The sequence below is a fragment of the Crassostrea angulata genome, chromosome 10, assembly GCF_025612915.1.
Source record: "Crassostrea angulata isolate pt1a10 chromosome 10, ASM2561291v2, whole genome shotgun sequence".
Classification (NCBI taxonomy): Eukaryota; Metazoa; Mollusca; class Bivalvia; order Ostreida; family Ostreidae; genus Magallana; species Magallana angulata.
The window spans coordinates 54935156-54961113 of NC_069120.1; the positions used below are offsets into that span (position 1 = coordinate 54935156).

General features: G+C 35.2%; 1 protein-coding gene across 2 annotated transcripts; it reads left to right on the forward strand.

Moving 5' to 3' along the window:
- Positions 1-778: 778 nt before the first annotated feature.
- On the forward strand, positions 779-13878 carry LOC128166794 (pyrokinin-1 receptor-like). 2 transcript variants are annotated; one of them, XM_052832177.1, is made up of 3 exons: positions 779-1029; positions 10220-11201; positions 12872-13876. In XM_052832177.1, exons 2-3 carry the CDS (start codon positions 10253-10255, stop codon positions 13459-13461), a joined length of 1539 nt encoding a protein of 512 aa, XP_052688137.1. In that variant the 5' UTR covers positions 779-1029; positions 10220-10252; the 3' UTR covers positions 13462-13876. The 2 variants fall into 2 exon arrangements, with proteins under 2 accessions (XP_052688137.1, XP_052688136.1); XM_052832176.1 differs by lacking the exon at positions 779-1029 and having other exon boundaries at positions 9971-11201; positions 12872-13878.
- Positions 13879-25958: the final 12080 nt, after the last annotated feature.

The window sequence follows — 25958 nt, forward strand, 5'->3', positions numbered from 1 at the left end:
CTGCATATAGTTCTGCTTTCTGTATATTGTCGGATGATTATCATTATTGGTGGTGAGAACAGAAAGGGAGTTATAAGTTATTATAATGAGAGGAAGTTAGACATTGGTATTTAGATCATGAATTGACTCATTTTAGCTGCTTACAATTTGACCTATTAACAGTAAAGGATATTCTAGAGAGGTCTAATTGAATTAATGCTAATTGGGTTGAGAATTCCGTGTTCTTATGATTGGCCTAAATCCCGGTTAAAATATAAAGCTTGCAGTTGTTTGAAAGAACTAAATTTCGATTTCTCTGTCTATTACAAAACAAGATTAATGTATCCAAGATAGGACCCAGTTACCCGTTACAATAAATAGAATACATCAGGCTGTGACCTTGACCTTACAGAGTCCGGCGGTGGTCAAGAATCGTACCACATCCGTCTGACTCCGGGGCTCTGATGACATGTTTAGGTAATCCATCAATATTTACGACCTTCGCTCGTCTGTTCTAAGATCTAATGAATAATTTCACTTATATAAACTCAGCTTCCATGCTCCGACCTATCTAACCCTAAGTAACTAATTTCTTTTAGCCGGTCACTTCCGGTGTGATGGGGGAAGTTTCCGCCTCACATTAACAGCGTGTGACAGCAGCCTATCTGTACAGCCTAGCCGTGATTGCGCCATTTATTAAACACCTCGTCAGTAGCGCACTACTTTATAATCCTGTGTACGCGCCGTGCCGTCCGTGTCACGCGCTGCCACCGTCCGCGACGGGCACCTGCCGAGATGTTCAGACGTTATAAGTGAAATACAAAATTAAAAAAATAAAATTGAGGTGGAAGAAATTATTGGACCGGTGCGACTAATTATGAATGGGATTTTTTGCTCATGCGTGGTTTTATGATTTGTTTTTATATTTTACAATCTTGGTATTATGATAGAAGAGATTGTGAAAAATGACTTGATTTGTTGGATTGGAAAACAACGGATTATTGACATTGCACGGGTCCAGCAGAACAATACAACCAACCTGCAACAGAGGTAAACATTGATAGATCATAAAGATTCAGTTAATTCAAGATGAATAATAAAGTTTCGATTTATTTGTTTCTAATTTAAATGAACGTTCTTTTAATTTTTCCTATTTTTTTTTTTATAAATTTTTCATAATGTCAGTTGAAAATATGATCTGTAAGGGTTATAATTATTTCAGAATATAAATGCATGAAATATATTGGGAAAATATTATTGAAAGCAACACTTAAGTTAAATGGAAATTTTGCAGACCAAAATTTGGCAATTAATCTTCATTAACTCTCCCCTCTATTACTGGCTATAAGTGTTTCACTGCATCGTTAACACACCAGGTCAAAACTGTCTAATAAAAAAAACCCAGGACTTTAATTTCTGATAATAATTTTGTCTTTAATCAATCTATATTAAAATGAAATGTTAATTGTCAGTCTGCATTAGCCCGTGTCTGTCGGTGACATCAGGGCTCCGGGGGTCTCTGTCCATTGCGAACATGTAAGTGTCTGTCAGGGGTGACACTTACATACGGACCAGGGTTGGGAATGGACAAGGACGGGAGCGGCTCAGAGAACTCCTTAATCAGAGGGTGGATCAAAAGTCAAAAGTCTAACACACTTACTTACTTACTCACACACCCCCCCCCCCCCCCGTTTGGATTCTATGGTTAAACAAAAGGTATTTTCAAATATCATATCTTCAAAACATTTACTGTTAAAAGATAATTAGTTCTCAGACGGAAAAAAAAGCTAAAAGCTTTGTACGAGAGGAAAGCCACCTGATGGCTCTGGAAAAAAAGAATGGCACAGATTTGGCGAGATTTAATGAAGCACGGCAGGTTTGAGTAAGTAGAGTCTGATCCCGACTCTTAAATCTGATATACTGCCGAGACACACCGGGTAATACATATAACAATTCAACCAATCTCCGCTTAAATGTTATGTCGTGAACATGAACCCCCCATGTAGGCATTAATACAATACATAGCAACAGGTGAACCACTTCAGTCCTGAAATTGTTATAAGATCATTGACGACAGAAAACGTTGAACAGTCAGAGATATCCATAAATCAGTTCACTCATGTATTCAATTATAAACATAAAGAAATATTAATCAATTCACGTTGTACTTTTGCTCAGATATTTTCGTGATAATAATTTGATATAGGGGTTGGTTTTGGTTTTGAGGATGGATCGTTATAACGCTATACTGACGACTCAGTATCCCATGTAAAGGAACATATATTGGAAGCTCTCTATTCTAAATATTTTCCATAATATATTGTTATACTTTCATGTTAAATACTGAAATCTGATTGGTTAAGACGCAGTTAATAATATTTACTATTACCCTCAGCGTTAGCAACGCACTTGGCAACGGGTAATATTAAAAAATGTTACATGCGCGAAAATTATGCGCGTACGGTTCGCTGTAGAATTCACGTTATTCCTATATAAAAGCAGTAAAATTTTCTTAAAATTTTTAAAAAAGACATTCAGTATAACAAAATAAATAGTGCCTGTTTGGGAGGGTAACAGTTGAAATTGACACCCCTCGAAAACCATTGTCAACCTCCGCTTCGCGTCGGTTGACAATGGTTTTCTCGGGGTGTCAATTTCAACTGTTACCCTCCCAAACAGGCACTATTTATATACTGTGCACCACGAATCTGTCATCTTTCAAAGGAATGTAACATAATCGGGTGGAAGGGGGGGGGGCAAAGATTGGCCTTCCCACTTTTTTGTTGTTGTTGTATATTTGGTTATTGGGTTTTTTTTTCATTGATATTGTTTTTTTTGTTTTGTGGTTTTTTTTTCTAGGTGGGGTGGGGGGGGGAGTAGAGTTTTCTGACAACTAAAAACTGAAAGCAAAATAAACCAAATTTGCATGACTAGTAACGTAAAAGAAGCCCGCCAAATGAATTTGCACCTTAAATGTTTATGAAAAGTTATCTGACCTTGATGGAAAGAAGAAAAAATAATTTCGTCAAAATGTCTGCGGCAAATAATTTATTTTATTTTATATTTTAATAAAGAGAGTTTTACATGTATTCACAAGGAGATTGAGTTTAAACATTGCTACAATAATTATTGATAAATTTTGATGAAAAGTACTATTTCAATTATTTAAAGATTAGATAATGATATATTTTTCATCTCGATTTCTTAGGGGATCGTCTCATAAGTTACCAATTCTTATTATTGGATCCAATGAGACTTTATTGAAAATGCGCTAAATTTTCAGACCTTCTATAGATAGTATTTCTGCCCTTGGGACTTCTTTTTCAAATAGATGAATATTGTAAAAAAAAAAAAAAATCATCAGATAAAGAAATAAAAAAAAATGTCGACCATCTGGACTTGTCCAGGGATTTCTTTTCAATGACCAATTCAAAGTAATTTGGCATATTGAGGTATATTTTGGCGAAGAGGAATTATTTTATGAAGAAATTACAATGTTTCAATGTACATAATTGTTTTTAACTATGTCGACAGATTCTGTACGTAAAATACCCACAGTCGCATCGAATGTGCGAGAGAGTTATACTTTTTACTCAGGTTTATGCATATGTCATGATGTAAATTTTGAATTAATCGGCTTGCCATTAATACAGTGTTGGTAATTTTGATTTTACTACAACCTTGCAAATTAAAAATTTACAATAAGACACATGGTTAACAATACTGGAAAATGTTGATGATGTCATAAGTGACAATTAATTATAACTTCCAATCAACGACTAAATGAAAATAAAGCCAAGCGAGTTCGAATTAGACTCGGTCTCATTAAAAGTATATGTGGCATATTTGGCGTTAAATTTTTGACATGAGTTTGAGTAAAAATATACATCATGCTTCTTAAATTAAGACGTTTCACAAACTCTAGGCCCGTAAAACATGTTCTTTCTTTAGTTTTTTGTCTCCAAATTTTGCTACACGTCTGATGAATATTATTATGATCCACCATATATAACGCCACTGTTCATGAGTGCGGGAAAACCTAGCATTGAATACACGATGGAAGAACAGTTTTTTTACAATTAGAATCATGTTTTTCATGTCTTAACGTAGAAAATTCTCATATCAGATGGTACTTGAAGCATTATTATTCCGATATCCATTAATGCAGAACGACATATCATGTTAATTTCGTGTAATAAAGATGAAATACAATTTTAGTATCATCGATACTGGTAAACGGAGTAAATACCCCTCTCCCTGAGGGATCGTGTACTGAGAGTATTTTTTTAATTCTTTATTCTAAAATTCCTCTAAACGATAATCAACTTGAGGTTTATAACTTCATATATAAAGTAAAAATACGGAACACATGGAGCACGGACCTGGCTAACAAAACCCTACAACTTCCTGATGGACACTTAAGATTAATTCGGCTTTAATTCCTATTCCGTCAATCTAGCTGCATGGTCTCCGATGACAATCATCCCTTTGTGCCTGTCTTTTTTTTTTACTTTGATAGACCGAGATGGAAGTCACGTGACCCATTTAAGGCGGGTTTATTCAAATCTTTTGTATTTTTTATTGTGCCGGTAAAAAATAAGTAACATTTTTTTGATTTCTTGTATCTTTTTTATGCGATTGACTTATAAAGCATAATTTGTGTAAAAGTCCTATCTTAATTTATGTAAAGAAATGAAGCTAATAATCAGATGTTATCATTGTTATTCACGAAAAATACGCCACATATACCTTTAAATCTATATGTTTAATTGAAAAAGATTTTATTGTGCCATAATGATTTGGAGTCCGGAATACAACAATTTATGATCCACATACATGTATTAACATGTGAGATTAATAATTGCATGCACGCACTATGCCGAACATCGCTGGCATTGTTTTGTTCATGTATTTTAGTAGCAATAAACGTTCTTTTCAAATATTTGAAAGTTGTTTTCTTAAAATGTTTAAAAACTAATCAAATCATTGCATTGCATAGCAAACGAAAGATAATAACCCTTCAATATCGGAATTTTTTTTTATCTTCTAGTAGGTGCAAATAAAAAAAATTGACAAAAAAAATACAAAGTTGTCATATTTAAATTGAATTTACTGGTAAGGTGTAAATACAAATTGTACAATTCTTGAAGCAAAAATGACATAAGTTGTCAAATTGTTAATTATAAATTTACTGGTAGGGAGTAACAACAATCTTTTACAACATGACAGTTCCCTCCATTCTCAAATGTCCCGGCATTCCCCACCGTTTGGTGGCGCTAATGCACCCAGACTCTTTTTTCCGAATTTAAACAGTTTGCTATTACTTCCATGGTTGCTATTTTTAACATAGATATTTTTCATAATGCGCATAGTTCATGTGCAAGTAGAGTTTACGAAGACGATGTTTTGACCATTGATCTCGGTACGTGGCTGCATAGAAACCGGAAGAAGTTTGGTGACGATTAAAGACGACTCGAGCCCGAGACCCACAGAGAGATTCCGTATCGATTCTGTCATTACAGTGAAATAGTTTATCAGATGAACTTTCGTAGCATTACACAATGAGCAGTTAACAAAGAAACGTCTCTATCTCCAAAGTTCAGCGTATAATAAAATCACTACTAATTAGGAAAGTGAAAGCGAGTTCTTTAAGCAAAGGCTTGCTTCTAGATGCAAATGATAAATCCCGCTAGCACATTTTTTAAATCAGTAAATGTTGAATTTTTACCATGATATCACAATACCTTCATACAATTCCTTTTAATGGGAGATTTATTTTATGACTTCCCCTGCGTTTTTGTTTTGTGTTTATGACTTTAATAGGTCACTGGGGGCCATGTAATTTAAGCGATATATTTCTTACAAAATCAACCAGATTAACGGCAATCACCGATCATTATGTAAACATCGCCACACTTTTTTTCTCCCCTACATACAGCATAACGTCCGACCGTTAACAGAATAATCGTTCGGTTTTTGTGAAATATATGAAACTAACGGATGAAAAACCCAAATCGCGCGAATTGCTCCAATAAACGCGCGGCGTTTTTGGATTTTGATTAAATGTTAATTACTGCTGTAGATCTAACGATCTGTTTATGGGTAGACCCGACCCGGTACAGACGAATGTCTGAGACCCGAGTGGCGGGAACTGGACAGATGATGAATGGACCGTAAAAACATGTAGTTATTTCCTACGTAATTCGCACTATTAATGTAGTCTTAAATCATTGTAGTACTAAAGGGGAAAATTACTGCTAGTGGATAAAGTCCATCAAACATGAAATATGGTCATAAATTAATGGATCATAATATTCCAGAGTTTGGTTACAATGTGTTTCAAAAGTTCACATATTTAATTGTCAGATTATATTCATTTTTGGTTTCTTTTTATTTCTTTAATTAATTTAGTTGGTTTGTTTTACATCTGTCTTTTACTAATTAACAATTTTTAATTGTCACTGAGTCCATGACTAATTAGTAAAAGACACATCTCTTGTTTGATTTTTTAAAACCATTTTTAGTTTTGTTTTTTTATACATGTAAATGTATGTGTGTTTTTCTGGGTTTTTTTTATTTTAATTAGATATTTAATCATCTTAAAGTACACAAACACTCTTAAAATTCAAATGATCTGAGGGGGTGTGCTCTTAAACAAAATCTTGGTAAATAACTTATTGCATCATTTATGTTAATACACCTGTTAGAATTCACAATTATTTTAATCATTTAAATAAAATTTACATTAGTCATCCCAACAAAAAAACAATTTTTCGATATGAAGTAGAAATAGATGTATGACACGTGCACTTATCACCACCTGTATATGGGTTTGCTATCAACGTGCGTAGGAATGAAAATGAGTTAACGTATTGATAATTTATAGATCGTTAGAGATAAAACGAAAATTCCTAGATGTGGAATCCTATATCTGATATTTAGTATCTGTAGCCATTTACGTAAAGTGCGTCAAGTATTCATTTATGGAAACAATTTTAATAAACCTTTGCCTAAACTGCAATAATGTAGTCTTCCTTCCTTTTCGCTAAAATACCCTCTGCTTGATCTGTCGATACTTTTGCTTTCTACATCTGTTTGGATAGCATTTATATCTACTGGAATTCTTCCATGCCCCATACAGAAATAGGTAAAATTAACTTCGGACTTCGGCCTCGGTATTTTCATGTAGAGTTCTTTTATCGTTATTTCATTGTTAAACACGGTTATTAATGACCTAGAATTGTAATCATGGTGATTCTGAACAGTGAATCAAATTTTCTCTGTCATTGTTGAAGAAATTCCCACCGCAATCGACAAGTTTGATAAAAGCGCCATGACCATTTTTTATTTGGTGCATTTTCTTGTGGAAACGTTTATCATAGAACGGAGACATAAGAACATGTACATGCAATCAAAAAGCAGGATCTTCCTCAAAAAGTAGAATCAATATGGAGGTCCCAAGATACGCATGGAGATTACAGCTAGGACGTTCAGATGTAGTCTGTGGTTAAATTCCTGGCTGGTGCTAAATAGGCTGTCAGGATCACTTCCACAGAAATGCCAAAAATGATTTCCTATTTTAAATAGATGACCATTATACCGGTCGTTCACCTATATCACATAGCAAAAAAAATAAAAATTACCATCAAATTACGCAATTTATATACCAACTATACAAAAAACAAAAAGAAGAGCGCTCTTTCCTCTAGTTTTTGTCTCCATTAAGTATGTCATGCTTGCACTTTTATTGCGCCGTCTTGCTCTCTCTGTCTTTGTGAATGGCTGTTACAGGCGATTAGTAAGACAATGAAATATAAAACGCACTTTTACTCCGATATTACCCTCCCCCCTTTTTCTTTTTTTCCTTTCTTTATGTTATGTCCACAACTTCTACATCTGCAACATTGAAAACTTCACATTACGCCTGCTGATGGAAGAGACCATACAACTTCTACCTGTAATTAACCATCCCCTTTCACCTTGCTTCGATATCTGGAAGATGAGGTCTTTCCCACGCCAAGTATATTCCTGAAGATGTCATAGATCCGATCCATTGATTGGGTGGCATTTCAACCTGGAAATGCCATTGCAAAAACTTACACTGTAGAAAATTTATAGAGCAAAAGAAGGCCAATGAAATGAAGATTGTCTGCCTTTTTTCTACATTTCATACGAATATTATAGATACCAGTATTGAAAATTACCGGTACAAGGAAAAATAGTTTATAGACTTGCTTTTCCATACCTGTAGTAGAAATATTTGGTCAGATTTCTAAAAAGAATTATGTATTTGTTTCATTTTGCATATACATATAGCTTGTAAATTTTGCATTAAGGATCAGGGAATTTAATGCAGAAGTACATGTACATCGATTCTGCAAACAGAACTCGTATAAATACAGGATGATTAGATGTACGCGGAAGAAGACCTTCTCATAAAGTTGCGAATATTCGCACATTTACTGAATATTACTCTAACTCATTATTTGGATTTTATTATTCGCATTACCAGTTTAAATTAATTTTTTCTCTGGCGCTCGTAGGCGACTTTCGTGCATCATTTTCCCCATTAAATATAACAACGTTCGGTACACAAGATCAATGACTGATCGATCGAGGATCTTGTGTTTAACTAAATACCGGAAGAAAAAGATATGTTTGGTATAATTAAAAGTTAAAAGGTACCGGGGCAGCCATAATTAGAATGTTATCCCTGACCTGTTTTCCGATCGCTTCCCTCTTTAATTTCGCAGCCATAACTCGCGTACCTAATTGATCAATTTCCGAATCCAAATTTTATATTTCTTTTTTTTTCCACAACATCCGTTAACTTTTGTTACATTAATTGAAATTCGTTGCGGTCAACGTCACTTTTCTAACTTTTTTTTTTTATAGGGCAGTAGGTTTTATTTGAGGCGAGTTATGCATTCCCCTGACAAGTTTACAAACCGCTTCCATGTTCTTTTGACAGGCAATGAATCTTAATTTGATGAGGTTGTTGCTCTACAGAACAGGATGACACGATCTATAGAAGGCGTGTCTATGTGTACAAATCATAGGCGTCGGAACCAGGGAGGGGGAGGACTGACCCCCCCCCCCCATTTTTTTTTGCAAAGTTATACATAACCATAACGAGAGGTTTTTTGGTCAAGCCATTTTTTTTTGCAAAGTTATACATAACCATAACGAGAGGTTTTTTGGTCAAGACGTTTGATAAGTCTACCACCCCCCCCCCCCCCCCCCCGGTTTGAATTAGCTTCCGACGCCACTGCAAATATATGATTTATATAGACAGGGTCTAAATGAATGTGCCTCATACATGTATACGTCAAATTTACACATGTTGTTTTGTAAATTTGTTGGTCGAATCTATATATGCATTATTGAAAAAGACATCTCCTTTTAGCTGCTTTTTAAGAATTTGCCAAAATGTTTTATCATATTAAAATATTCTCCATGTAACATAAACCGCATATATAGATAAAATAATGAAAAATTGTCTCAAAGTCCACAATTTAAGACTTTGTTAAATCTAAAATTTCACGAGAGCCATGTTTGTGCAGAGAGCGTTTTCTTGTATATTCTATTTATTTCCCCCTCATATTTTTTCCTAGTTAAATATCAGATGAATTAACTACGGAAGCGTATTCGGGTCGCAGCAGTATTTTTTTTGTCATAACATATTAGTTATTTGTTATAGCAGATTAGTAATTTGTTATAACAAATTATTAATTTGTTATAACAAATTATCATGATAATCTGTTATATCAAATTACTAATATGTTATGACAAATTAATAAAAAATACCGCTGCGGCCCTAATACGCGTCCGTAAATAGCTGACATTTTTTGTAATAATTCGTTAAAAAAAACAACTATTGTTTTAAAAAGACACTAGTAGTTCTTGAAAGAAAACTGAGTGAATTCACAGGATAACAATGTATGTATACCTGTTTGTCGCATCACGTGGCAGTGTTATCCCGTGAATGTTTCATTGAGAGCTATGTATACCTGCGGGAAAAACTGATTGTTACACCAAGTAGCAATGTTATCCCCTGACTGTTTCATTACTGTTAATTAATGATTGTTACGCTGTGTGTCAATGCTATCCACTCATTACTTCACCGAGACTTATGTATACGTGTAATGCTTTATCCCCTATTTTCATAGAGAGCTATTATGACTGTTACGTGCCAATGTTATCCCCTGACTTTTTCACAGTGAGCTCTGTCTACTTTCAGACCCCCTGGGAGCGGCCGACACTGAGGCCCGGGATGCCCCTCCCTGAGGGCACCATGGAATACCTAATGGGGCTGTGTCAGGACCTCTATAACGTCACGTGCTCCGACACTCAGATCCGTCACCTCATTCGGGCACTCCATGCTTTCAAGTACAACACGAGCGGCGGGTCGCCTCCCTTTGACATATGGCGGTTCTTGGAGGTGTATATGTACCCCCGGCGGGACAGCCTCGCCGTGGTTATCCCGGTCACCATTATTTATGGCATTCTGTTTGTGACCGGCATCCTTGGGAACATTTGCACGTGCTTCGTCATCGCCCGGAACAAGTTCATGCACACCGCCACGAATTACTACCTGTTTAACCTGGCCGTGGCGGACCTCCTCCTGCTGGTGATCGGACTTCCGCCGGATCTATACTCCGTCTGGTCACTGTACCCCTGGGTGTTCGGAGAGACGCTCTGTGTGATGCGCGCCTTCGTCTGTGAGATCTCCACCAACACTTCCATTCTGACGATCACGGCTTTTACCGTGGAGCGATACGTCGCCATTTGTTTCCCAATGAAGGCGCAGAAGATGTCCAGTCTCCCGCGCGCGGCGCGCGTGATCGCCTGCGTGTGGATTGTGGCCGTATGCACCGCTATTCCAATCGCCGACCAGTACGGTGTGGTCAAAATCAAGGACCCCAAGAACCGCACGATCGAGGAGTCCGCCATGTGCGCGTTCAAGCACGCGCCAATCACGGGATGGTTCCTGGCCTCCACGTGTTTCTTCTTTATCCTGCCCATGATATTCATCAGCGTACTGTACAGTCTAATTGCCGTCGCTATACATCGATCCACCATAGAAGCTCCCAAAATCCACAGGTCCTCCTCCGATACCTCCAAGGCTTCAAAAGAACACGGGGCGTGTATCCGTGACGGCCGACGACGGAGTGACGGCAACATCCAGGCTAGGGCCCGGCGCTCCGTCCTCAAAATGCTCGGTAATATTATATTTCGTTTTGTCCATCACTCCATCTCGTGTTTCTCTTTACTCCAGTTGGTATATCCCTTTCCCATTGGTCTTTTTGTTTGATTTTTTGTCTGTCCGTCTATCTCTTCTACCTCTCCCATCGTCTTCAATTCTCTTTCCATCTCTTTCTTCCCAATGACCCTGTTTGTGCATGTCTTACCTATTTTTCATTTTACAAAAGATAAGTAATGCACTTTAAATAAGTTATTTTTTTAGATTATCTTTTGAGTCAGAATTTTGTGAATGTCATGCATATTGAAAACCCCTCTGTAAATAAGTTCACGCAAGAAAGGCAAATTTAGTATCAAGTATACATATAGATAAAAAAAATTTGTTCGCACAAAACTCTTCACAAGTTAATGTTATCGTAGCAAGTTGAACTACTGAGTGTTCTCTGTAAATAAGTTCACAGACAGAGGGTCCCTACATTACAGTTATATCAATAAAACAGCAACACCAAAATACATCTATAAAAAACCATTGAAATGCATAAAATAGTAATCCTTATTACAATGTTAACAATACATTCCAAACCTGAGCCTCAAATACAGATTTTCTTTGTCGATAGAAAATTTTACATGCTACCAGGCATGTATTATTAATACAAAACAGAGGCATGATACGGCCTTGGAACAATTATTGCTTTATTGGGTAAGGTATGTTGAACACAACCACAGTCCCTTCTGAACAATCAACACAGATCTAGTTGACTTTAAATAATCCTCTTATTAGGACTCTGAACATGCATAATTTCACATTATCTGTGTTTGTTTCTGAAAATAACGCCCGAATCCGACCAACCATGATAAATGTCACGAGACCCCGATATCTCAGCCGTCAATCGAATTACCGAGTCCGGCTCAACTAGTAGCGTGGCTCTGTATCACCGGAAACACGACCATCTTATTTTGCACTGTCGCCTTTTTCCAGAAATCATTCAATTTGCACGCCATGTTTTAATGAGTCATTACTCCAGTAATGATTGGAAAACAGCAGTTCACAATCTATTAGGTTTAAATAACTAAAGTATCGAGATTTCCGAATTTCAAAACCTCCCCGCACTCTATGGCGGATTGATTATCCCCTTCCTTCCGAAGTTGGCTCCGTTTTAGGAATTTACAAGCAAACGCTGCTCAATATCGGAAGCAATCACCCAAAATGTGTCGAGTGCAAGTAGGTCTGAGGATGTCACCAAAACATAAAATGACAGATATAAAACAGCACAAGGGTAAAATGGGGACACTTACAACTTGTTTTTGATGTTTCTGCCTTATCTCTTTCTCTGGAGCGGTGGTCTTTTCTACATATATAGATTAAGGTATTAAAAAGGTTAACAGCGTGGAGAGAATTCGGTAAAAACCTCTAAACTTTCTGCCTGACATATTTATGTATAAAAAATTCTAATTGCTGCATTTTAAAGCCAATCGTTTGATATTGAATCATGATATGAACATGTATACAAAATGAATCATCAATGAATTCGCATATTGATAGACAAATAATTTAAAATGACATTTCAGTGTCATTTCACTTGATATTGCTACATGTACATGATATGAGCATGCATATAATTAATCTATCAAGCAAACAGCTTTCATTTGTTATTAAATTTAATTATGATCAGTATGATTTTTCTTCCAGTTGCCGTGGTGGTAGCTTTCTTCGTCTGCTGGGCGCCATTTCACGCCGAGAGAATGATGACAGTCTCTATCAGTGCGTGGACGGAACCTCTCCTCCGCATCTACCGAACTCTGTTCTATGTGTCAGGGATTTTCTACTTCATCAACTGTACGGTCAATCCGGTGCTTTACAGTGTCATGTCCTTTAAATTCAGAAAAGGTTTGCGCGAGACGATTCTGAAATCTAAATGTTGTTGCAGACCTATAAAGATCAGAAAAAGGCTTCCTTTCTCTAAACTCTTGCATGCTAACAGCCACACTGAGACGGCGTACACCTCAATGCCGCCTCGTTTTACAAACACTGCAGGGCGAAAGTTACAGGAAACGGAGCTTATTCCTCAAAACGAGGCTCAGACCTCCAGAAGTCACAGTCCCGCCCCCTCGATAAGCGGAAGCAGTTTAAAATCAACCGACGGAATGAGTCAAGAAGAAGATCTACAACAGGTGCTTCTACAGATTAACGTCATAGAGAGGCAGCGGAGAAATGACGTCACACAGAGTTCAGCAGGGAAGACGCGAGAGGTCGAAGGACTAATGGAGATCAAATTCTGACAAGCTTTTTTTTTTTATTGTTTTACATGCACAGTGTCTGTTTCAGTTTATTTTATAAATTTTATCTTGCCGTTGCTTGTTAATGAAATTTGTCGTTTGTTGTTAAATTGAGTTTCATTTGCATGCTCACAGAGAAAATATTTTTCTTCTAAGGGAACAAGGAAGGTTTTTGGTTTGATTAATTTATAGTTACAACTAGGTGCAAAAATCGCAAATTTTAAATGGAAAAGCTTCCCGATTGCTGTAAAATCGATTTTATTTTTACATTGTTTTCATTTTATTCTTTAGCAAGTAATTAAACGTTCAATTTGACTTTACGGACACAAAAAACGTGGCCAAGTGTTCAAAAAGAGAAAACTGTAGAATTATGGTGCTTGACACCATCAGTGTAAAACTGAATTATCTTCCAAACCAAGTGAAGAAACTAACTTTGAGTTGTTTTTGTATTCATCGAGAAAATTACTTTCTTAGAAGGAAGTGACAATGCTTCTTGTTTGCTATGTTTAGCACTCTAGTCAAAATAGGATTGCATGCAGAGAGTGCTACAGTGGACTTTAAAGGCGAAATTTATCTCCTTTAGCGCCATCTTCTGCATCTAAAAAATAAGCAATCGTCATGAAAACTTATGTTGTCTGAAAAAATAAAATGAAAGGCGCAATATTTATATAAGAAAGCAATCCAAAGCAAAATATATCAATCTCTCGTTAATATACTGTCTGATAATGCGAACTCTGTAAGAATATCGACATACTGAACTGCAACAATTTTCCGAAACATGATAATAGCATCAAAATAAACAATACCATGACAGCGCTTATAGAGGAAGGGGATATTTCGGCCTTTTTCTGAAGTAGAGCTTGTCTAAAAATAATTGTTATTTGGGATTGTCTTGTTTCTTACTTGATTGGTGTGACACATACATTGTTCCAAAGACAGGTGAGACGATTCTTTGACGTAGTCAATCGGAGCATAGATCTGAATGGGGGCCAGAGAGTCTGAACCCCCCACCCCCTCCTTCCATAGAAAATTCAAACTTATTCAATCTACATTGTAAAGAAATTGAAAACTGTCAAGCAAAATTATTCCTCAGAGATAAGGCGGGAAAATTCTGGGTTCGCGCATGCATTGGTACCAGTATTTATGTCGAAGAAAGATTGTCAAAATCCCCAAAATAACGACGAAAGCGACGTCTTGTTGAGTACAAACATCTCATTGCGATGTTTATTACTGGAAACCAAACAATAAATAAGGCTATTGTACGTAAAGCTGAACTAGATGTTACAATTGCACGTATAAACAAATCTTAAAGTGTGTCCCTCCTCGGCAATTATTTGCTTAAAGTGATTGTTTTTTCTCTTGAAATATTTGATTGACGTCTTTTGTAGTGAACCCCCCCCCCCCACGAAATTTTTTTGAAAAATTAAAAAATTAAATATTTAAAGTACTTACTTTTCTTACCAGAATTTCTACAATATGTATATTACCTTTTTTATTAACACGTTTATAGCCAAAATTTGTTGCGGTTATAAATACATTTCAAGTAAACAAGTTTTAAATATATTTTGTAATAAAGAATAATGTGAGACACACATTACAGTTATAATTTTTATTGACACTGGCAAAGAAGCCATTTAGATTACGTAGAGAAAGCATACTAAATAAGAAATGGAAATTTTTGAATAGTTTGAAATATCTTTCATCTTCTCTTCCTTTAAGGATAGCCAGGTGATAAGATACGTATTTAAAAATGGACTTTATGAAAAGTACGTGTATATACTACCAAACACGCACACATACATTATTTTATAGCGTATATCTATTAAATATGAAATCAAAAGCTTTTAAAAAACAGTGTATGGAAAACAGCTTGTGATGACGTCACTCAAATAGGGACTCACCTTAAATTTTACCGCGGAATAGCCATGTTACATATTGCTATACCAATAATCATAAAGCAAGCTCACATTTAGTAGCAAATGCAAATGGCGGGGATAATTTCTTCTAAATACATGTACCTGCTATATTTTAGCTATAAATTTTGAACACCTCCAGACATGTTTGCTTAGCTTTAGTAAAATAAATTCATTGAAATGTTACGGTGACAACAACACTGTAAAGAATTGCCGTGAGAATTCTTAAATCAGAATTACAGTAGTCAATCCTCGACAGAAAACAGCATTCAGAACGCGAGCACTTTGTCAGACACATCAAAAATACTACAGTCAGGGTTCAGACAGATAAATCACTTATTTTGAGCGATTCCCATACAGACATAACCATATAGAATGGAAACTAAACCAGAGCCAATTTAAGATTTTAACATATGTCATTTAATCAATTTCGTAACGATTCCGATTCCATTAACTCTAAAGAGTAAGATCGCCATTAACGGAAAAGGAAATGATGAATATTATCCCGGTACTGTCACCCGAGCCTGCTTTTGTCAAATCAAGTGGTAGATTCGTGACAGTTTTATTTTTTCCATAATTTTTATAATGTATATTTTTTCTTCCACTGTGAAAAATGTTTGCTATATTTGAACAAGGTCTCCAATTTCATTGTGTAAATTCGCTATGTGTTAATGTATAGACAAAGTCACGGGTTTTACAATGTAACAAATACTCGTGTCTCGTCGTGCCTACTGATTATATTGTCTCTCTATGCAAACACGATCTCATCGTGTACATGTGCAACTTCCAATCCCGATTGCACGCTGAGACGTGTAACCAGACTCTATGCATGTGTACACCAGATAACGTGTACCTGGGCTGCCTTTTACAAAAGAACTTACGACTTACGAACAAATTAATGAATGTTTATTAATCACAAACTAATCATGTTTTATTGTAATATTTATAGAATAGAATTATGGAAATCAAACTAGTTGTAAATATATGGTTTGGTATAAATTTTGTTCATTTATTTAAGACTTGGTCGTAAATTCTTTTGTAAAACGTCTTAAAGCTATACACGCTATAATTTGCATCAATTTTGAATAAAGGGGAAAATGTATGTGTTTCAATACTAATAAAAGTTACCTTTATGCTGTTAATTATAATGCTTAATTCGATCACGTAACAAATATATTTATTTTCCTGCCAGGAAAGTAATGCCTCCTCGTGAATATCAATCTATCACGTGATATCGACAGCTAAATTTAGTCTATCATACCACAACTGGTGAAGGGTCACCGTCTTCATAATTGTGATAGTTTCACAAAGGAAAGGATATTTTCAGTCAAGCATAAATTTGTCCGATATACGAGTACAAACAAAAGAAAAAATACAAGCCTGTAAGTAGATATTAATACTTCCTTTAAAAAATGACGTAGACCTGTGTTTTTCCCCTATGTTCTATTTATAGATCCTATGAGTGTTAATATCGTGAATGACAAACGTATTTTACTCATTATACATGTATGTATTTCAAATTAACAACTGTTAAGCATATTAAAAATCAAGTTGGATATTTAATTAGGCAAACAATAACGACCACCTAGTTCTCCGCGGACATGCGCAATGAGGTCGGTTTCGCTCTTCCTTCATCAATATTCATGAAAAAATATATTTTCCTGGCAGGAAAATAAACAATTAAAAATCTATATCTTTGTAACGAGATGGAATTCACCATTGTAATTTACAGATTAAGGATAACTTTTATAAGTAGACAAACACATGCGTTTTCACTGTCATTGAAAATTGACGTAAATTATAGCGTGTATAGCTTTAAGGAAGGAGTCTTCTCGTTATTAAACATACTTCTTATAATAAGAAATTCATGAAAATTTGACACAGTCAAACGGATCATATTACCAAATGATTTTTTAAGTTTAATCAAATTTGACCTTTTCGTTTTTGCATAAAGGTCAGGTCAAGGTCACCACCTTTTTCCTCAACGTACAGGATGATAAAAATAAGTGTACAGGTCTTTGTAGTTTCGTAGACATTTGTTTAAAATTTGAAGATTCTATTCTTCAACGAAATGATGGTTTATCGGCTTATACTACTAAATTGGAATAAATATTTGTACTAAAATTGATTTTGCTTAGCCTGCATTTCCTCTAATTTTCTTAAATTTTGAAGAAAATTTGATTATTATTTTATGCTTCCAATAATAAAATATTTCTGATTTTTATGTTTTTTGAAGACTTTATATAAAGATATAAATTGACAGAAAAGCTAAATAAATATATTGGCCATTTAATAAGAGAGAAAAAGTGATTTTAGTTATTTGTTCACAAAAATCAATGTATAGAATGGGCGCTTTAAAAAGTTTATAAAAATGTAATTTGATAGGCATATCATATTTTAAAAACATATTCTGAAACCCAAGTATCATATCATTAGTTCACATTAGTGAAAAAATCCACATTAATGTTATTGTTTTTAAAATGCTAAAACAGACTCATTAATCTGCAGCAATTCTGAATTGCAAACCATGTGATATTTTCCTACGCCAATATTACGCCAAAAATATAGTCATTGTTAGATTATAAACATTGATTACTATTTCTATGCCAAGTTGTATGATAGTAAAAGAGAAAGAAAAATATACTATATTGATTTACTTTCATCTTGATTTAATGAACAATTAATCAAATTTACGTTTGACAATTCGAAAACAAGAAAAGACTCCTTTATTAAGGTTAGAACAATGGTCCACTATACCACTGTCTTACATGCTAATTAAATCTGTCAACGTGCCAACAATCTATATGTCTAGTCGTGCATAGAAATCAAGTGTCTCACCGTGCAACCATGTTACGTGTCTCATCATGCAAACATGTTATTTGTCTCATCGTGCATACAAGTCACGTGTCTCACTATGCAAACATGTTACGTGTCTCATCGTGCATACAAGTCACGTGTCTCACCATGCAAACATGTCACTTGTCTTATCGTGCATACAAGTAACGTGTCTCATCATGCAAACATGTTACGTGTCTCATCGTGCATACAAGTCACGTGTCTCACTATGCAAACATGTTACTTGTCTTATCGTGCATACAAGTAACGTGTCTCATCATGCAAACATGTTACTTGTCTCATCGTGCAAACATGTTACATGTCTCATCGTGCATACAAGTCACGTATAGATCACCGTCCGTGCCAAAACGCTACTTAGGCCACTGTGCAAACAAGTTCATACAGTGCATCATGCCAAATTTGCAGGTATCACCGTACATCAAGTCACGTACATGTATATTCAAGCCATAGTTCATAAAGTTAGATTCCATATTCTTATTGATTTGAATTTTACTGTAAACCCGTGAAATACAATTAAAGGAACACAATGAATATTATCAGAAGCTGTCTCAAAGCAAATCTGAAACAGAAATTGAATATCAAAACTCTTTAAGAAGAAACTAAAATCTGAATAAGAGTTGATAAGATCAGCTTAAAATATTAACCCATTTCTAGTTACATCATATACAAGTATTAATCTTAAATTCATCTCAAACCAGTTTTGCTTTGTTAAACAAGGAATCCACTTTGAACGTTAAAAAATGTCCTACATTTGAAGAACCTTAATATTCATCTGTAGAAACTTCCAAAGGCAAAAAAGTAAATATTAGCATACATCATCACGGAAACAGCGTATTTAGCGCTTAATCGCAACTTAATATCGGAAAATTTATCGGATATTGCAAATATCGGCAGTCATTATCGCGATAAGGATCCAAAGTGGATTAAACTGAATCAGCGATTCCTCCTTGTAAATGTCCCTACCTGAGTCCTAATTATGCCCACTCCAAATCATTGCTGATATAGATATAGCGCTTATTCATACTGATTAATGATGCAAGGACTGCAGATAACTATCGGCGATTACAAAATGCTTGTCCATTATTCTACATGAGCGTTAAAGGGACAGCCATATTAAACGGTACAGATGTTGGTTTGTTTCTGCTATGTACATGTACGAGGGCCATTCAAAAGTTTTGCTCTTCCCAGTACTCCATGAAATTGTAGATCACTTCAAACACCCTTGTTACGGTTCATTGAATTCTTTATCAACAGCACCGGCCTTAAGAAAAAAAGAATTGTTGGGGTTTTTTTTCAGATATATCAAGTTTTAAGAATACCTTAGGCGTGATTCTCTATTGTTTAAGTTTGGGAAAGAAAGTTAAATACAACAGCAGAAATAAAAAAACTACAATAAAAGCATGTGCTTAATCAAAGTACTGTAGAACTGACGGGAGTTTATTTTTTTCGATGTTTATTTATTTTAAAATCAATGATATGTTATTTTGCATGACAAGTACATGTAGTTTCTAATTTGAATTACGCACATTTTTATAATATGAATTTTTGGACTTTTTAGACAGGAATGTCGAGAAACCCCCATATGAATAATGTTAGATAATATGTAAAGATAAAATTAATTCAATCAAACTATGTATCAGTAATAGAAATATTTCTCGAAAATTGTATGGATCCAAGCAGTTTATTTTTTTCGATGTTTATTTATTTTAAAATCAATGATATGTTATTTTGCATGACAAGTACATGTAGTTTCTAATTTGAATTACGCACATTTTCATAATATGAATTTTTGGACTTTTTCGACAAAAATGTCGAGAAACCCCCATATGAATCATCTTAAACTTATTTTTAAAGATAAAATTAATTCAATCAAACTATGTATCAGTAATAGAAATATTTCTCGAAAATTGTATGGATCCAAGCAATATTGAACTCTAGTCTCGTTCAACCAAACGGTCAGCTGACACCGTAAATCTCCGACAAAGATTTACGGAGACAGCCAAGCGTCAAGTTGAACCAGACTATATTGAACTCTGGCGTATGAATACATACGACTACAAAAAATATTTAAATTGTTCGTACCATTTAAAATCTGACTATTTTCAAGGTATTTATAAATGAGTTTCCTTGAAAAACAATGCTTTAGCATACATTACACCGAATTGATCCATTATTTTCAAGAACTAACTCTTGTCAGCAGCAATGATTTGTGCTGAGGTCCAAACACTGTTTCACTTTCGGTTTGTCTGAGTAAAAGTTGAAATCAAAGTACTGTAGAACTGACGGGAGTTAATTTTTTTCGATGTTTATTTATTTTAAAATCAATGATATGTTATTTTGCATGACAAGTACATGTAGTTTCTAATTTGAATTACGCACATTTTTATAATATGAATTTTTGGACTTTTTAGACAGGAATGTCGAGAAACCCCCATATGAATAATGTTAGATAATATGTAAAGATAAAATTAATTCAATCAAACTATGTATCAGTAATAGAAATATTTCTCGAAAATTGTATGGATCCAAGCAATATTGAACTCTAGTCTCGTTCAACCAAACGGTCAGCTGACACCGTAAATCTCCGACAAAGATTTACGGAGACAGCCAAGCGTCGAATTGAACGAGACTATATTGAACTCTGGCGTAGGATTACATACGACTACAAAAAATATTTAAATTATTCGTACCATTTAAAATCTGACTATTTTCAAGGTATTTATAAATGAGTTTCCTTGCAAAACAATGCTTTAGCATATATATGCATTACATCGAATTCATCAATTATTTTCAAGAACTATGTCTTGTCAGCAGCAATGATTTGTGCTGAGGTCCAAACACTGTTTCACTTTCGGTTTGTCTGAGCAACTGCATAGGAGAGTTGATTCTTTTGCACATTAATATAGAAACTTTGCCTCAAAACAGGGTATCCTATTCTTATCTGTCGGCATGAGATCTATTTTTAGAACAAGAATATCCCAGGCTATACTAAGAACTCCCGTGTCTATGGACGTTATATTTCCATCGAAAAAAATAACTGTCAGTTCAAAACAATCCGGCTGAATGTGAGAGACATCTCTATACCAGTTTCAATTGTGTTGTTTTTGTTTTATAGAAACAAGCCAGTTCAAGAAATGTTAACATTTTTCTTCTCAAATGTAAAAGATGGCCGCACACACCCTTGTTCGATCCGGAAGACTAAAACCGATTTGTAATGAGAAAACAATTGCTGAAATTAAAAAAAAAAACTTTAAGTAGGGCCGTCTACAATCATTGATTGTCTTACAGAGCTTCCCCAGGAGACCATTGCTTTGAGTCCACGACAAACTGCAGGCACGTAGCATCGTTATTGAAGAAAACATTCCAAATCTTCAAAATCCTAATCCCGGGGGGGGGGGGGGGGGGTAGCCTAGATAAGTATTACTATAACTTCAATTTCACTCTTCACTTCCTTATTTTCATTCCATTTTTTACATACCCCCCGAAAAGTGGTGGGGGAACCTCCAATATAATTCAATTTTTTTTATATGTAAATTTAGGAAAATTAATTAGTTGCTGCAAGAAAAAGAACAAAGATTATAGTCTGTCCCAAGTTATTGCTTCCATCGCTTTTTAATGATTTTTGATAAAATTACACATACCTGTGAAAGAAATACAGTTGAAATCGTTACAAGGGAATATATCCAAGATGTTTTCATTGAACAATTATCCCTTTCCTCTCAGAAAAATTCACAGGAACGAAAACAGATTCCTTACGGAGATTTATAATGGGGGATGTTTACATCTTTTCTCCATTCGGAATACACTCGGAATGCATCGCGCAATTTTTTAACGTTATCATCCGGGCTTATTAATGGCTGTTGTAATGCAAAATCTCCGTAGACTTTCAATATCGGGATGTGTATTGAAACCCGAAGCGGTAGAGGGGGCGTTTCAAAACAGCTAATCTGGACATTTTTTATATTAGTGGATGAACGTAGTTTGAGCACAAAGGTATTTACTATTATTGAAATATCAAGCAAAAAGTGGTGGAAGCAAAAACTCGGGACAGAGTATAGTACCATTAAATTCTCCATGCAATTTACTTCTGATATCGTCTCTCTACTTGCCTCTGATAATCTATTAAACACCATCACCAACCCCATGAAATATTATATAGTGGTGCAGTTTGTTTACATGTAAAAATGGCGACTCTCGATCTCGATGCAAATTTTCCGAGGTCGGTACCGTGTTCCGGAGAAAGTGTGAGGCGAGTAAAGAGACAATATCAGTAGTTAAATGCATGAAGAATTTAATGGTACTAATTGCTTTTACAGAAGTTGCGAATAAATAAGAGAAAACAGTTCAAAACTAGCGCAGCTTTTTGTGCGCAATAAATAAACACTTTTTTAACGGGTGGCACTGTGGCTCCCAGGTCGTCCATTTTTTCAGACCTGCAGCTACCTGGCGCAAACATAAACTTGGGGGAAATTCTACTTGCAAACTGTCGGTAGACATGAAATTATATACGTTCGTTTTGCCTTTTGCTGTGACTAAATTTTGTGCAAGTTTTACTTATGTTCGAGCTTAAATACGGTAACAGTTATCCAAGCCACAGAAATCGGACTACAGCGGAATACTGAACGCTGACAAGGCGGCGCAGCCAATATACACTGAAGTGGCGAGATTCTCAGTTAAAGACCTTTACAGGCATAGCAACTGTGCTTCAACAAGAACTGTACTATGGACAGACGTCAAAAGCTTTAGTTATCTGGTTTGTTGACTTGCTGATTGACAACTCATTATTACAAGTCAACGCTTGTAACCAACAAAAAATCATGAATTGAGGAAATATATAAATACTGAAATATATAAATACTGAAATATATAAATACTGAAATATATAAATACTGGCTTTCTAGATAAAAGCATAAGATCAGAAATAAAAGAATAAAAGGGTTTTTTTTTTGTTTCGAGGTAAACAAATAATGGAGAGATGAAAAGCGTAAAAAATGACGATACGGTTAATTCACGGTTTATCCGGGTCACTGGACTGGTGCAAGTTTATCTGGTTACCTGGGCTGATGATCAAATGATATCACAATATAGGAATACATGCATCGCACATAATTAAAATGTATTATGGTTTGTTTGTTAAATTGTTAAAAGTGTATCCGATTTTCATAGTGGATATAAGAGTAAATGTCACAAAAATTTCTAAACAGCCTTTGTACTTACGGCAATACATAACACAAGATACGACATACTAAATGAAGGTTGAAGACCTATCTAAGAGTGGTTTTTAATTGCGTGGACCCTGAGGTCCACGCAGAAAATATATAAGCGAGGTTAACCCGGATGCGATGGGGAAAATTCAGCCTGCGCATGAGCTAGCCTGGTTCCTGTGCGTAATGGGTAGCTCAGGGAACCAGGCTAGCACACGTTTATCTGAATCGGGATCGGGATTCCGTGCCATATGCACACATAAGTTCAAAGGCGCTGTAATTGTAAAGTTGTCGGTAAACAGTACAAAAACAAAGTATTCCTTTTAAAGAAATGATTGGCATGTGATATGAACTATCAGTATTATGAAATAAGTTAATGTTATGCCAAAACTACAACATGCATCAACTAGCATAATTTGCAATGTTTTGTTGTTTTCCAAATACACATGTAACTTTACTTTTATAGTAGGCGAGGCTAGAGAACTTCCCGATTAATTTTTTTTTAAACATTCAAGTATGATTGAATAATTATGTCACTGTATAAAAGTTTAAATCTCAAGAAAAATGCATCAAAATATGAACTTTTTAATTAATTTACACAAAGCTGTCACTGCATAGTTGACAAAGTAGTGCGAATTGTAATGTGTGCGCAAATTATAGTAGAATTCACCGAATGCCTGATACTATACATGCACACTTCATTCATAGATAGATCATAATTATTTTAGAAGTTTGAATCCTTTAAATTCTGAGATAAAAAGTCAGGGCTATACATACATGTATACGTAATACAACGAACAAATTTAGTGGTTAAAAGCAGAGGGCTCGAGTTGGTGGAATCTCTGATAATCTACAGGCTTTCACGTTTTCGTTGGAAACACATGCAAATGGTCCACGTATTGTAGTCCTTTTTTAAAGGACAGCAACTTGTTCGACCTGTATAATCCTGGTGCAATTTGTATTAATGAGGAAAGACACATACCGATAGGAGCAAGGGCTCATTGTCAGCTCCCTAATCAGCAGAGGATGAGGAATACCCGTCATTAATCAATCAGTCTGGGAGAGCGCCGTATTATTGTAGAAAATTATTGTAGTGCGACATGAGGAAAGAAAAAATAGAAAGTGCTCGTCTAGGCAAACCCGCAGACAATTAATTTGTCGCGCCTTTGATTTCTTTTTTCTGAGAAAGTAGAGGAAACTGTCGTCTGTGCATGTCCTTTTTAAACAGATAATTGCACCAGGTGGGTTTGCTGTAAGACAGATTGAAAATTTTATAATTTTAATAGATTTTCGACATGCAGTCAGCCTATTTCATCGTTTTGAAGAATTGTCCAAAAAAAAAAATACTGATCATTTGCCTTAATATAAACTTCTATTTTAAAGTAATAAAAAGATGGGGAAATAAATGCCAATTCGGTTTAGCAGTGAAATACAATTTTGAATTTATTTTCCCCCAATTAAATCTATTCAAATATATTATAATACAACTTTGCAAAAGCAACATATCTAACTATAGTCAGTTTTTAATATATTTAACAAAAAATAAGAAAAAAAATATTGTTGGAAAATTTGGTGGTATCGAACCCGTAACATAAAAACCCTAGATATGTAAGGTTAGCTTGTGCCAGGTACTCTAACCACTGAGCCATTTCAGACACAACTATGTGTGCTTTTTAAATATAATGTGTGACTAAGGCCACGAACTACCGGACTTGTATTATTTTTTCAAAACGTTCAATTGTTGGGATACAAAATGAGATTTTTTTTGTTATAGTGGGTCATCTCTCCACGTTTTTGTTGATTGAAATCGGTTTGTTTTCCAATAGACCTTAATTAGACTATGAGAAAATATGGAGCACAGACCCACTTTATAAAAGAAAATGCCTTGAAGTTCTAAAAAATGACAGTATTTGCAGGTTTTGATACGTTTACGCCTGCTTGAGTCAACATATTCCAAGTATTGAACATACCTTTAGGTTAAAAATCAATGATTCGTTAAATATATATTGTTTTAAATGATTTTTTAAAAAACAATCAGATTCATTGATACTTTAATTTTTCAGTAGCCTGTCCGACCGCGTATGGGCATTTTACACGCCTTATCCCTCCATCTTCTTCAAATATTTCAACTTTAAAATAATTTTCAAATATTACCGCAATTTATTATAAAATATAGAAAAAAATCATCTATTTTAGCTTTAAGACTTGAATATTTTCCTTTATCTTAGGACAAAGTTCTTTTCAAGGATATTGATATAGACGTAACTATGGCCACGGCCATTCAGCCCACTGTTATTTATCATGCTGTGTTGGACCTCACAAATTCCAGTAGATGCATAATGCCTAGACACATGTAATAACTCGGGGGGGGGGGGGCACACCCTATGGCCATCTAACACGTTAGATAAAAGGGCAGAGAAATAGAGCACTCCTATTAAATCAACATCTTGAAGCTCCCTGCGCACCCACCCAGGCACTTGTCGTGTTGTCACGTGACCACCTTTCCCCCTTAATCAACCAGGAAGCC